Below are 12,044 nucleotides of genomic sequence, written 5' to 3' on the forward strand. Positions count from 1 at the left end.
ATAGTGGATCTGCTAGCTAGGAAATGTTTACGTAAGATTACATACATCCTGGAATATATATATATATATACATAAGGCTTGCGTATCCACTCCATGTGCAAATTGTCATGTCCTAGCAGTAACAAAGTCGGTACACTTGGCATCGCCATTGATTTTCTGTGTCACTGCGCGGTAACCACCACCAAAAGTAATGGCAGCCGTTTGGTTGGTAGCAAAACACACAACAGCAATTAGTACTGATTATTAACTGCATTAAGCTCTGCAAAAAAAAAAAAAAAAGAAGGACATGCTGTCATTGCACAGTATTCACTATTGCTGTCATTTATGATTTGGAAGCAGCATTAGCTAGCATTATTTCACCTCCTCTCCCGACAGCGATATTCCAGACTGCCTATACTGCATGTTGTCAGTCAAACCATGTATTACACATTATATCATCCACCAAGCAATATGGGATTGTAAACAAAACATGATCTGACCACTGAAATTACAAGCAAATCCTGGAAAAACATTTACAAATATACACACACAAAAACTCAGTTTTTATCAAACCTCAACACTCCAAAGTACAATAAGCAAGCACAAAACTGCGGCAACTGGTACAAAAAGAATGATTTACACTTCATCCAGTGTACACCACTTTATTTTGTTTAATAAATTACCCCAAAAAAGGGAACTCTGTCAATTTCTCAATCCGGCACTTAAAATGTCTGTTAAACAGGATATAAGGCAACTGTAAATCATAAATAAATTATAATAAACCATGTTACAAACCGTGAACAGGTAGTCAGCTTGTCATTATTGGCAATTCCAACCATCCTATGTAATCAGTTCATTCTGCTGGAGTGAACTGCATTATGGGATTAAATAAATACATTATAACTGAAAGAGAGGGCCCTGATTGGGTGAGCTTCTCCTGGTCTAGGAATGATCCATCTGACAATTGATTGTGCAAATGTAGAAGGTTTACAAAATCAAAAAGGTATTTGAATGCACTACCTACGGTATATAAAACTCATAGAAAGATGGGGGTTTCTTCCATTCCTGTAACGTCCTTTAACAATGGACAGGATATGTGCAGCTACCTCACATGGTCCTAGGGAGAGCTGCACATACAAATAGAATAATGTCCAGTGTTTGTTGAATCATAAAATGAACTTAAACCACATGATTGTGTGTGTGGAATCAGCAGCAGGAGGCTCCCATTCACACACACACACAAGAGAAAATCGGCGCAGTCAGGAATGTCAGCACAGGTCTTATATTACATTTATTTTTTACTTAATTTTACAGAGACACTATAAGTTGGGTTTAACACTGTTTAGATGCATTATAGAGATGTCATTCTGCAAATAATGTGACATGTCAAGTCTCAGCAAAGGAAGTAATGGTTTTTGAGGGTTACATCTATAACAAAAATCAGACTAGTGGACTAAAGATTATAAACTTTGAAAAAATTGTGGTCAAACTTACTGTGCACTTGCTAACCACAAGCTCAAAGGCTGAGGCGTGCGACAGACACGAACTTTCAACAAAGTGCTGATCACAATGGGATTAGTTGAAATGAGAGCAATTTAAACGGTTACTCCAACCACCATGGCTGCTACTGCTTTAGTTCATGGAGGTAGGAGTCTGCATGCGCAACGTTTCTGCTTGACACACTACACATACAGAGATATTTGCACCCTTGTGCCGGGGACTAGTTGCACCCCCAGCACATGTGATTTAGGCAGTCCAGTACTCTCTTACAGGCTGCCTAATGTCAATTCTGTGCAAAATTTACATCTTTAATTAGCGTGCTCAGCATGCTGGCAACAGGGTGTACGTTCCCTGTTTGATTTTATAAAAACGGTTAAATCCCTTTAATAAAAAATGCCTGTGAGAAACGGATTAATTATATAATTATCAAGACAGAAGCTGTCAAAACAAATTTCAGTACTGAGGTTTAAAAAGCTACGATCAATTTTTCTACAAACAGCTTGGCAAGATAATTTTATATCCTTAAAAAAATATATATACATTTCACAAATCAATATGAAATGTCAAATACAGTGCAAGAGTGCAACCAAGTCCTCAGAATGAATTTGAGTACTAAAATAAGGGAGTATATTCACTAAATTGTAAAAAATATATATATATATATATATATATATATATATATATATATATATATATATATAAAATATTGGTTTTCTTTCCATTACAGCTTCTGGTATAGACTAGAGAAAAAAATAAATTAAAAAAAAATAAAATAATTTATATATATATATATATATATATATATATATATATATATATATATATATTTCTTTTTTTTTTTTAAGCCTGTTGCTCATTGTATACATGTTTTACAGCAATCTTTCCCTCTGTACTTTGATATTTTTATGTAAATATGTGTTGTATCATAAAAAGACACTAAACTAATTTGCACAGGGCTCATTCCTGTATATCTATAGTTTGTCTACAGAATGGCACTGTGAAATATGTTGGTGCTTTATAAATAAATGATTAATAATAATGAGCAGTGTTTACAACCAGGAACGAGGCAGTGTTATCATGAATTTACAGAATCATATCAAAGTCCTCTAGCGTTGTATTTAAAATAAATAGAAAATTATTAACTAAAATTACTTTATTGTTAGGGCGAGTCATATTATGAAATTAATCATTCTAATATTGCATCAAAGAAATAGTTAACTTTAAAACAAATGCCAATAAACAGTGATAAGGGCAAGCAGGTAAAAATAATAAAAACATTAAAAAGAAAAAAAAAAAGAGAAAAACCTCACAAACCATTAATACTAAAGCACAAATGGGTATTATTTATAACTAGTAAAGGGTTAAATCATCCTTATCCAAGAAACAGGATTTAAACATGTTTTTATTTTAAAGTGGCACTTTAACCCCTCCCCTACCCATCTTAAAAAATTGTATATTGTAAAGATAGAATATTCATGAAATACTCATTTTGAACGGAATTTTAATGAAATTAAAACCCAGTCAAGAGATATACTGAGACAAGGTAGGAACTACTTTTTTGTCCTGTATATTTCCAACTCTGATACTTCTAGACACTGGGCAGAGCTACCACCCTCGAGAATTGTCAATCCCCCAGCCATCACTAGGTGGCTGCAGGGAATTGGCTTTATCTATGGAGGATCCCATCCTCCATAGACCTCAACACTGTACTCTTGCACATGCGTGACGTCAGCTCCTGGCACTGCTGAAGAGGACTCGCCAGAGAAAGATGGCTGCACCTGTGAGGGACAGAGTCAGGTAAGTATAACTTACGTTTATCTGCCCCGCCACTAGACCCACCAGAGGCAATGTCACCGTTGGGAGCTCTGTAAATTCTGCAAAGTCCCCAGATGGTGACAGTGCCGCTTTTAACAAGTAGCCCCCAGCACACAATTAAAAGTTGAAACACCACACATCCAGACTCCTACCACCATGACCACTTCAAAAAGCATAAGTGGTCATGGTAGTTGGAGTAACCTTTTAAGAATAGTTTGACAACTAAATATTGGTCTTCTGGGTGCTCATGGCCAGCTCCCCTGGAGCCAGAAGCTCATGCATGAATGTGTGTATACTACAGATTATATTTTTGCTCCTCAAAGAAAATTTTGCAGGTGCCAGAGCACTTCAGCATGTTGCATGTTTAATGGTAACATGAGAAGGGTGCTGTAGTTACAACTATGAGGGCGGCTAATCCGGTATCGATCAGAATTTATAAATACACTGCAACCACAGACACTGAAGCACCCTGCTGTCATTTGTATCTGAACAGAATACTTCCTAAAAAGGGAATAGCTGCTGGTCAGTTATCAGCCAGAGAGAGAGACTCATCCTGGACACAGAGTTACGTCTTCCCTGTGAGAGCCAGTGGTTGGATTTCAGCTCCAAATGAAAGAATAATGAGCGCATTCTGAAGCCCGCTGCCAAGTATGAGCTGCTGTCCATTCCATGAGATCTTCTGAAGATGTGGAAGAGCATTGTTTACTAGCTGTGCAGCTATTACTTAACCCTTCCCTTGCAAGAGGCAGTTTTCTACAGATGTAAAAAAAAAATAAAAGGTTAAACATGATATCCTAAAAATGTACTAAAACCGTGTTGGTATGAGCATTCTCCTCTACGTGGTAACTGTGCGGATTTGTGCTTTGGCAGTGAATAATGGGAGTTACACTACACTAGGAGTAATACAGCACAATGCAGAGAATGTTCTTAGATGACAATTCTAGATATAGGTTTGCAGCTTATCATGTTATAAAAATGCGGAAAAGGCTTGGCAGAAGAAAAACAAGGGTTTAGCAAATGATGGAATATTCTCATTACAATCACTTTTAACAGCATCTACTACTGTGTGCTGTAATCTGTTATTTACTGCTTATATTTTTTTATCAACACAGAATACAAGGGTTAATATTTACATACACTTCTAGCACACAAACATTTAAAGTTCATATTTCAAAAGAGGGGGGAGTGGTAAAACATAATGTCACTTAATATTCTAGTCGCCCATCTTATACGAACACTCCGAATACCAGAACATCTACAGTGTTTTGTAGTGGTTATGGTGCCAGGAGATTTTTGGCATTCCCCTATGTAAGGACCCAAACAATTTAGTAACGGTTTGACATCATATCTGGGGTCCGACACGCGCTCCTCTATACCTAAACTCAATTGGAAAAGTTTGATGATCACAGCCACATAGACGGAGTCCGTCGCTGCTAGGCCGGCGCAGCGTGGGAGAAAAAGTGGGTAAACACACCTTTTCAGTTCAACTGGAGTGGGACCGGGGTGCCTAAACAGCCATACCAGGACTATAGTGTCAGTATAGTGTTACTTTATAAATGAAAAATTAAGTGACTTAGGGGCCTGGAAAGTCCCTTTCAAGAAGAAGATTTGTGGGGGGGGGGGGGGGGGAGGGAAACAAAACAAAACAAAAAAACTACATTATGGGTGGAGTGAAATGAAACAGAATCATACTTTGTTAATCTGATTCTTTAGCTTATTGAGATGTAAACAGATCCCTGGAATATAAACCTGCTGCTTGTCACAAGTTAGCACTACTGCCATTAAAGTGGATCTGTCATTGTATGGAGACTTGGTATAATTTCCACAGACCACCGACGGCGACACAGCCTATGGGGGTCCGCGACACAGCCTATGGGGGTCCGGCGGCCGGTAAGGGCAACCTGAACCTGTCTCTTGGGGGCCCGCTATCCTTTTTCAGCTGGTCCTCTTCTGTTCCTGGCACTTCAGCTGCTTGGAGACAATGTTAGAGTATAGCATTGAGATCTATCGAGGATCCCTCAAGACCATGGGATCCTCCATAGATAGAGCTCATTTCGCTGCAGCCGTTTCTGGTGATGACAAGCTTGACGGCGCTATCAAGACATGTCAGTCGGAGGAGAAATAATGAGAGTCCCTACTTTGTCTCAGCATATTTTATGACTGGAGTATAAAATCCATACAAATCACTTACAACCTTCTCAGCACAACATAAAAAAATAGGTAGAAACCAGACTAAAAATTCCTGGATGAATACCCTTTAAAATAAGAGGATGATCAAGGCATGGGGATAGTTGGTCAGCTGCATTTTATTACCTCTAATATTTCATTTGTTGTGGTATTCTACGTTCCCTGATTAATATTCCAATTATTTTGACGGGCCTCTTAATTCCAGCCATGTGACAGAGGACTTTGACAGATTGAATGTTTTTGTTGCTACAAAAAGATTCTTAACATGTTCCTGGGCTACATTTTGCTCAATCTGTCAAGCAAAGGAGATGTGCAAATTATATTTCAGGTTACTAGGGTAGAGTGGATATGTCAGTTGTGGTGTTTTAACAAATACATTTATTTTTAATAATAAACATGAGAGAGAAAAAAAAAATGGATTAGCAAACAATGCAGGCCTTTGTGTTCAGCTATTAGAAGATTTTTTTTGTGAAACAAGAAAATCATCAAGCTATTTCATGTCTAGCACATGTGATTATAAAATGTCATCAATAGTGATTTGTAAACAATTTTTGGCCAACCTGGTATGACCTTACGGAGAGAAAAAAAAAATTTGGGACAGCAAATGTCCTGAGAGCAACATTCACACTAGTTTTACTGTACATGCCCCTAGAAGCTCCCAGACTAAGACTGAAGTACAGGGAGACAGTGGTTTGTTGGGGACTGGTATTTACACTGGATGTGCTGTGTCCAGAATATGCTCACACTTTGCATCCCTGCACACACATGGTTAAAGACTCCATCCAGTAAAAATGTAGGTTCAGAGCCCACGAAAGAGTGCAGCTTGATACAGCAGCATTACCTCGATACATGCCATTTATAGATTTAATTATAGTGTACAAACCTCCAGCCTCTGCACTTGAAAAGACCTGTAAAATTTGGAAAGACCCTTCGGTCTGTAATTTAATCTAGGTACTGCATTTGAGTACTGCAACTCTTTACTTGCCAGAGAGAGTTTGCGGTTTTTAAACAATATACCTCAAGTATTTGCGTATGGGAACTTAAATTCGCATACACTGCCACTCTTTGCTTTAACAAGCTATGTAGTGGAGTAACTCAGGCCAGTTTCCCAATAACAGGGCAAACCGTTCGGTAAAGGAAAGAATTGCACGGAATTGACATTAGCCAACCTGGAACTCTAGTTTCGGGCTGCCTGATGACATCCCAGTGACGCTGGTTGAGTTACAGTTTGAAAGCGAAATGCTGCACATACAGACTCAAGGCGCCATGACCACTTCAAATCAATGAATTGGTCAGTGTGCTTGCAGATACCCTTTAAGATGGTTATTCACTAAACACCAAAATGTATATATGTACTTAAAACCCAATGGCAGAATCTAGGCTAAAATAGCTGACCTGCTACTGGAGCCAAGTTGGAGAATATTTCCAGATCAGCTATTTTGGCCTAAAATGTGCAATTCGGTTTTCAATTCAATACAATTCTGTGCTTATTGAATAAATCCCAAAGCATTAGAGAAATATTATAAGAACAACAAAACAAAACGTAAAATAATAGATATAACTTGTCTGGTTTGACACAGAAACCGTTGTTCTGTACTCCCAGAATGGACAAACTTTAGAAAGTATTGTTTTAACACACACTAAATTCAGCTTTATATAGAAACAGTACACAACAACATGTTTAGGAAATGCATAGCTAAGCTGTCAACTTGGAACGCAGGCAATATACAGGAATTATTATTATTTTTACATCTTTCTGTCTTTAAAGGACTCACACATGGAACTGCCTTATTTCATGTTCTACATGTATAGTGCAACACAAATGATTAAGGCAATTAACAATGTAGGGGATTAAAAACTATAGGATCAGCTATGACATCATTCAGACATCTCATATTTTATTTGATCCAAATGTGAAAAGTACCGCGCTCATAACTACTCCCACGAAAATAAACGAAAACGTGTCCCCTATAGCTCATTGAGCAGGGCCCTCAACCCCTCTGTTCCTGTGCGTCTATTTGTCTGGTTACAATTACGTGTCTGTTAGTCCACCCATTGTACAGCGCTATGGAATTTGCTGGCGCTATATAAATAATAAAATAATAATATACTTAATTGTAAATAAATTAACGCACAGAGCAGTTTGAATAAATACATGTGCAAAGAATAAGAAAATTCCATACACAAAAACAAAAATAAGGGGACACTAAAAAAGAAACCATATACAAAACTAAAAAGGAACCTGGACACATAAATTATGTTGGGGTAGTCAGACTGCTGTTTTTTAAGTTACTACAGACTACATCTCCCACAATGCTCTGCTCGAAAATAGAGCCCATATTCAGCTTCATATGAAACGGTTCTGAATACCCACGAAATACCAGTGTACCAAGCACACTTTAATTTCTATCAGCTTATTACTCCAATACCTTCAGGGATGGGGAGCCATCCTGCACAATTAGTTCTTCTTTGGGCAACAAGAGACCAACCATCAAACACGTATTTAAACAATGCTCGTCAAAGTTTTGTGCACCTTCAATTATACTGGAATCGTCATTATGCTAACAGTGAGATTGGGAGTGACCTACATTATTCAATTTCATTTGGACTGCTGAAGGGAAAAGAATGAATATTTTTATAACGAATATTTAAGTGAAGATTAAGAATGAGTTTGTTGATGGAATTACTTTTGTACCTGCAGCTACATTTACTTTGTTGCTGGGGGCAACAGACTACAAAAGGAATGTGTTGATTCATTTAGGAGGTTGTAGTCTAACACATAGTTACACAGAATGTAAAGAATGAAAATAGCCAACATGAGTAGGAGAGATATCAAAGTTTTCAATAATAGCATAATTGTAACACAAATAGGGAAGATCGTGTAACCAGTGTTGTTCCAATTGTTGTAACAAAGAACCAGGCATCTATCTGGCAACGGAGGGTTGGAAAAAATACCTACAAAAACGTTTCGAATTAAATTCCAATTTAGTTAAAACCAGTTTATGGAAGTAGAGAGATTAAGTGGCTAACAGAGAAAGTTCCAACCCTTGCTAGCAAATGTCCTCCAGCCCATACTCTAGATAGGAATAGTCCACCAACCCCCTAATCTTGCCAAGAATTTGTTTGCACTCTGCTAGTAAAAACTCCTACCATCCCTGCATGTATAAGTTTAAGTATAGCTTAGACATCATTTCACATTTTATTCCACACTAAACAGCACAGGGGAAGAATAGGTGGTCACCTAACACAGAGGGGTGCATCTAAAAACATTAGCCCTAGTTTTGAAAACATGCACAATTTTAGAAATTAAATATTAAAACTGCTTTTCTGTAATGTGAAAGGCAATTAAGTATCTTTCTGACACTTTTTATTCCTCTTTTGCGCTTTTTGTCTAAAAAAAAAAAACCCAAAATGGAAGAGTAAAAAAATAGTCTCAGAAGAGAATACTTTGACCAAAGAAGGGAATAAATGCAAATATGAAAAGCACTACATTTGGAGGCTAAAATTGAGCACAACACTTTTTGTACAAAACCCCCATTAAGGGTTATATATATATATTTATTTATTAATATTAAAGTGTTTCTCTCTAATAGCTATCAGAAATTTACTCAACGCTGCAGACTACTGTTTATTCCAAAAATGAGCAATGCTGCTATGCTCTTTTCCTCAGTAAATAAGTCTCTTGTCATTTGAGCAATATATTTTATCACATAGCTGTTGATTCAGAGATCATTTGAATGTGGTGCCAAGCTGGGCATAATGACAGGAAAATGACTATATACTCCCAAGTGATTTTTTTGTCTTAATGGGAAATAATCAGCAAGAATAGGTAACTTGTTTCCATGGTGATAGCTTCACTCTTGTACTTTGCTTCACAACTGTTCTTTATAAATACAAATATATTTTTTATTATTGAATACATGTCTGTACTTCCAATATAAAAGAAAAAGGCCAACAATTCAGGGAAGCGATCACAGATACTAAAATGCCAAGAACCGTATTTGGGAACTCACTCCCTCAATGGCAAACATGTGCACAGCACTGTACTCTCTATGGTCTGTACAGCTCTGGTACTCACAAAGTTATTACATTTCATATCATCACTTTCCTATAAACCTTTTACAAAATCGAATCTAATCGCTCTCCCACACTACATAAACTATTTCAAAACATTGCACTTTATGAGTAAAGAAGAATGTTATGACACAATGTTTTCAGATCACTATCAGTGAGCAAAGTTTGTCACCCGCAGAATGTCACCACTGCAGATAGTAATGTAATATATGATCTGTAATGTTCTATGTGGTCTTTAACCATTTGAGCCTCTCTCTCTCTCTCTCTCTCTCTCATTCTTCTTGCACTCAGATATTTAAACATGCAGCAAGAATACCGAATACAGTACTGGATATTTTTTTTCCCATGAATTGGCAGCAGTGAAAGGAAGATCTCACCCAGCGTTCTAGATTTAGAATGTGGATCCCAAGTTAAATAAAGTGGAAGGCAGAGCATGCAGGGATACAGCACCAGGTGTGTTAGAGACCTGACAGCAGAGGCATGCCAGGGGGAAGGCAGGAGGTGGGCAAATCAGCCCAGGAGCAGGTAGGTGGCTGCATGCTGGTAACACACACAGGGCTACTTACCCAATATCACACAGACAATATCCAACACCACAAAGGGGATTCTGGTTTTATCAAACATGGCGATTTCCTGGGGGTTCCTTCACTCTAGGTTAACCTGCGGGCAGTCAGTCAGTGTCACTCCAGGTGTACGGTCACTGGGTACAGAGCCGGGTATACAGAGGGCATGGGAGGTGTCACAGGGACATGGTACACTCGGCACTGTGCAGCTCGCCCTGCTTGGTGTCAGTGGCTCCTAGTGGCTGCAGCTGGGGGTAAGCCTGGCTTTACTCGCTGGGCTGTTCTCTGGAGGGAGAGGGGGCGGGGTCCTTCCCGCACACACACTGCTGCTGGGCTCCTCCATCCAATCAGAGGACAGGGGGCGATTCAGGACTGGTAGAGGGCGGGGCCTGTTCACCTGGAGCTGCGAGGCGAGGGGCGGGGTTTAAATGTCTACCATAAAGGGGCGTGGTTCATATATTTCTATGGGGGCGTGGCCAGAGGAATAGCTAAGAAGCGAAGTCCCGATGGTCGCATTGCGACGTCATAAGGGTGCGGCAGTGCTGCAGGATGCACGTGTGTTCTGCTAGTCCAGGAAGTCAGTGAGCGCTGCTGCAGTGCTGGGTGATGGCAGGTTACGGACAGTGGCCGCTGTGATAGTGCGCTGTCTGTAAGGAAGGGCCGCAGGTAACTCTCTGTGCAGCCATTCAGCTGGCAGAGCCCGGGTATCGCGCCTGTCTGGGAGACATATCGGACACTCCGCCAATTCTCACATATCAGGAATCCTTGCTTCGCTTTTACCGATATCCTCCACCTAAATAAATACCTATTCTGAGACCCTTGCTGAATGCAGCAAAATCCCCGGTACCGGCCCTCCGGGGGAGCAAAAACAGGGCATTTGGGGGGGGAAACCGTTAATTCCAACCAAACTATAAAATAGGGGAGATGGGGTTTAGGAGATTAAATCTGCAGAGCACCTAGTGGTTACCATGGGATGTTGTCTGTATGTCCCGTGTGGGAGTAGTGACAGGAGGAAACTAACAGACCTAAACAATAGAAAGCTTCATTGACAAGCCGTATGTTGATGGGGCATTCAGTTGGTTGGTCAGTATTCGAGGAACACCTAGTGAGATATGCTTACAGTTACACTGTTGGAATCAGGCACATTTCACAGACAGAGTTTTCGCTGCTAATAACAGAATTGGGGGGGATCAAGCAAAATAAAACAATAAGTGCGAATTAAACTGACAGTACATGCGACACTGACTGTTGCATAAGTACCTGCCAAGTGTGCAATATGTTCTTGTACATTGACATGTTATCCAAGCTCAAATACAAAATAACAAGTCCTGCGCTCACTCCCATCGCTACTGGGCAGCAGCAATGACAACGACCACAGTACACATCAGCCCCAATACATACAGTAAAAAACAAAGAAAACGTTACCTGCGCTCTCTCCTTAGTCCCTATGTATATTTAAACAAATATATATTAAACAAAAACTGGGAAAACCTATTGACTCGAGTATAAGACTAGGGTGGGAAATGCAGCAGCTACTGGTAAATTTCTAAATAAAATTAGATCCTAAAAAAATTATATTAATTGAATATTTATTTACAGTGTGTGTATATAATGAATGCAGTGTGTGTGTGTTTGTGTATGTGTTGCAGAGCCTTGGTGGGGGGTGGGCATTTTTATAATTTTTTTAAATTATTATTTTAATATTTTTTTTGTTATATTATTTTTTAAATATTTTTCTTTTATTATTATTTATATTTTTTTTCGTCCCCCCTCCCTGCTTGATACATGGCAGGGAGGGGGGCTCTCACTCCCTGGTGGTCCAGTGGCATTGGCAGTTCAGTGGAGGGGGGCTGGCAGAGAGCGTTTACTTACCTCTCCTGCAGCTCCTGTCAGCTCCCTTCTCCTCCGCGCCGGTCCGGTCAGCTC

General features: G+C 39.2%; 1 protein-coding gene across 2 annotated transcripts in view; it reads right to left on the reverse strand.

Annotated features, from left to right (window-relative positions):
* PLPP1 (phospholipid phosphatase 1) overlaps nucleotides 1-10,408 on the reverse strand; it is a 73,764-nt gene extending 63,356 nt beyond the window's left edge. For both annotated transcript variants that reach the window (XM_063454037.1, XM_063454036.1), the window contains exon 1: nucleotides 10,122-10,408. In XM_063454037.1, the coding sequence (XP_063310107.1) occupies nucleotides 10,122-10,179 (58 nt within the window). In that variant the 5' untranslated portion in view covers nucleotides 10,180-10,408. The remainder of the gene's footprint in view (nucleotides 1-10,121) is intronic.
* Between the last annotated feature and the right edge of the window lie 1,636 nt (nucleotides 10,409-12,044).

The sequence above is a fragment of the Pelobates fuscus genome, chromosome 5, assembly GCF_036172605.1.
Source record: "Pelobates fuscus isolate aPelFus1 chromosome 5, aPelFus1.pri, whole genome shotgun sequence".
Classification (NCBI taxonomy): Eukaryota; Metazoa; Chordata; class Amphibia; order Anura; family Pelobatidae; genus Pelobates; species Pelobates fuscus.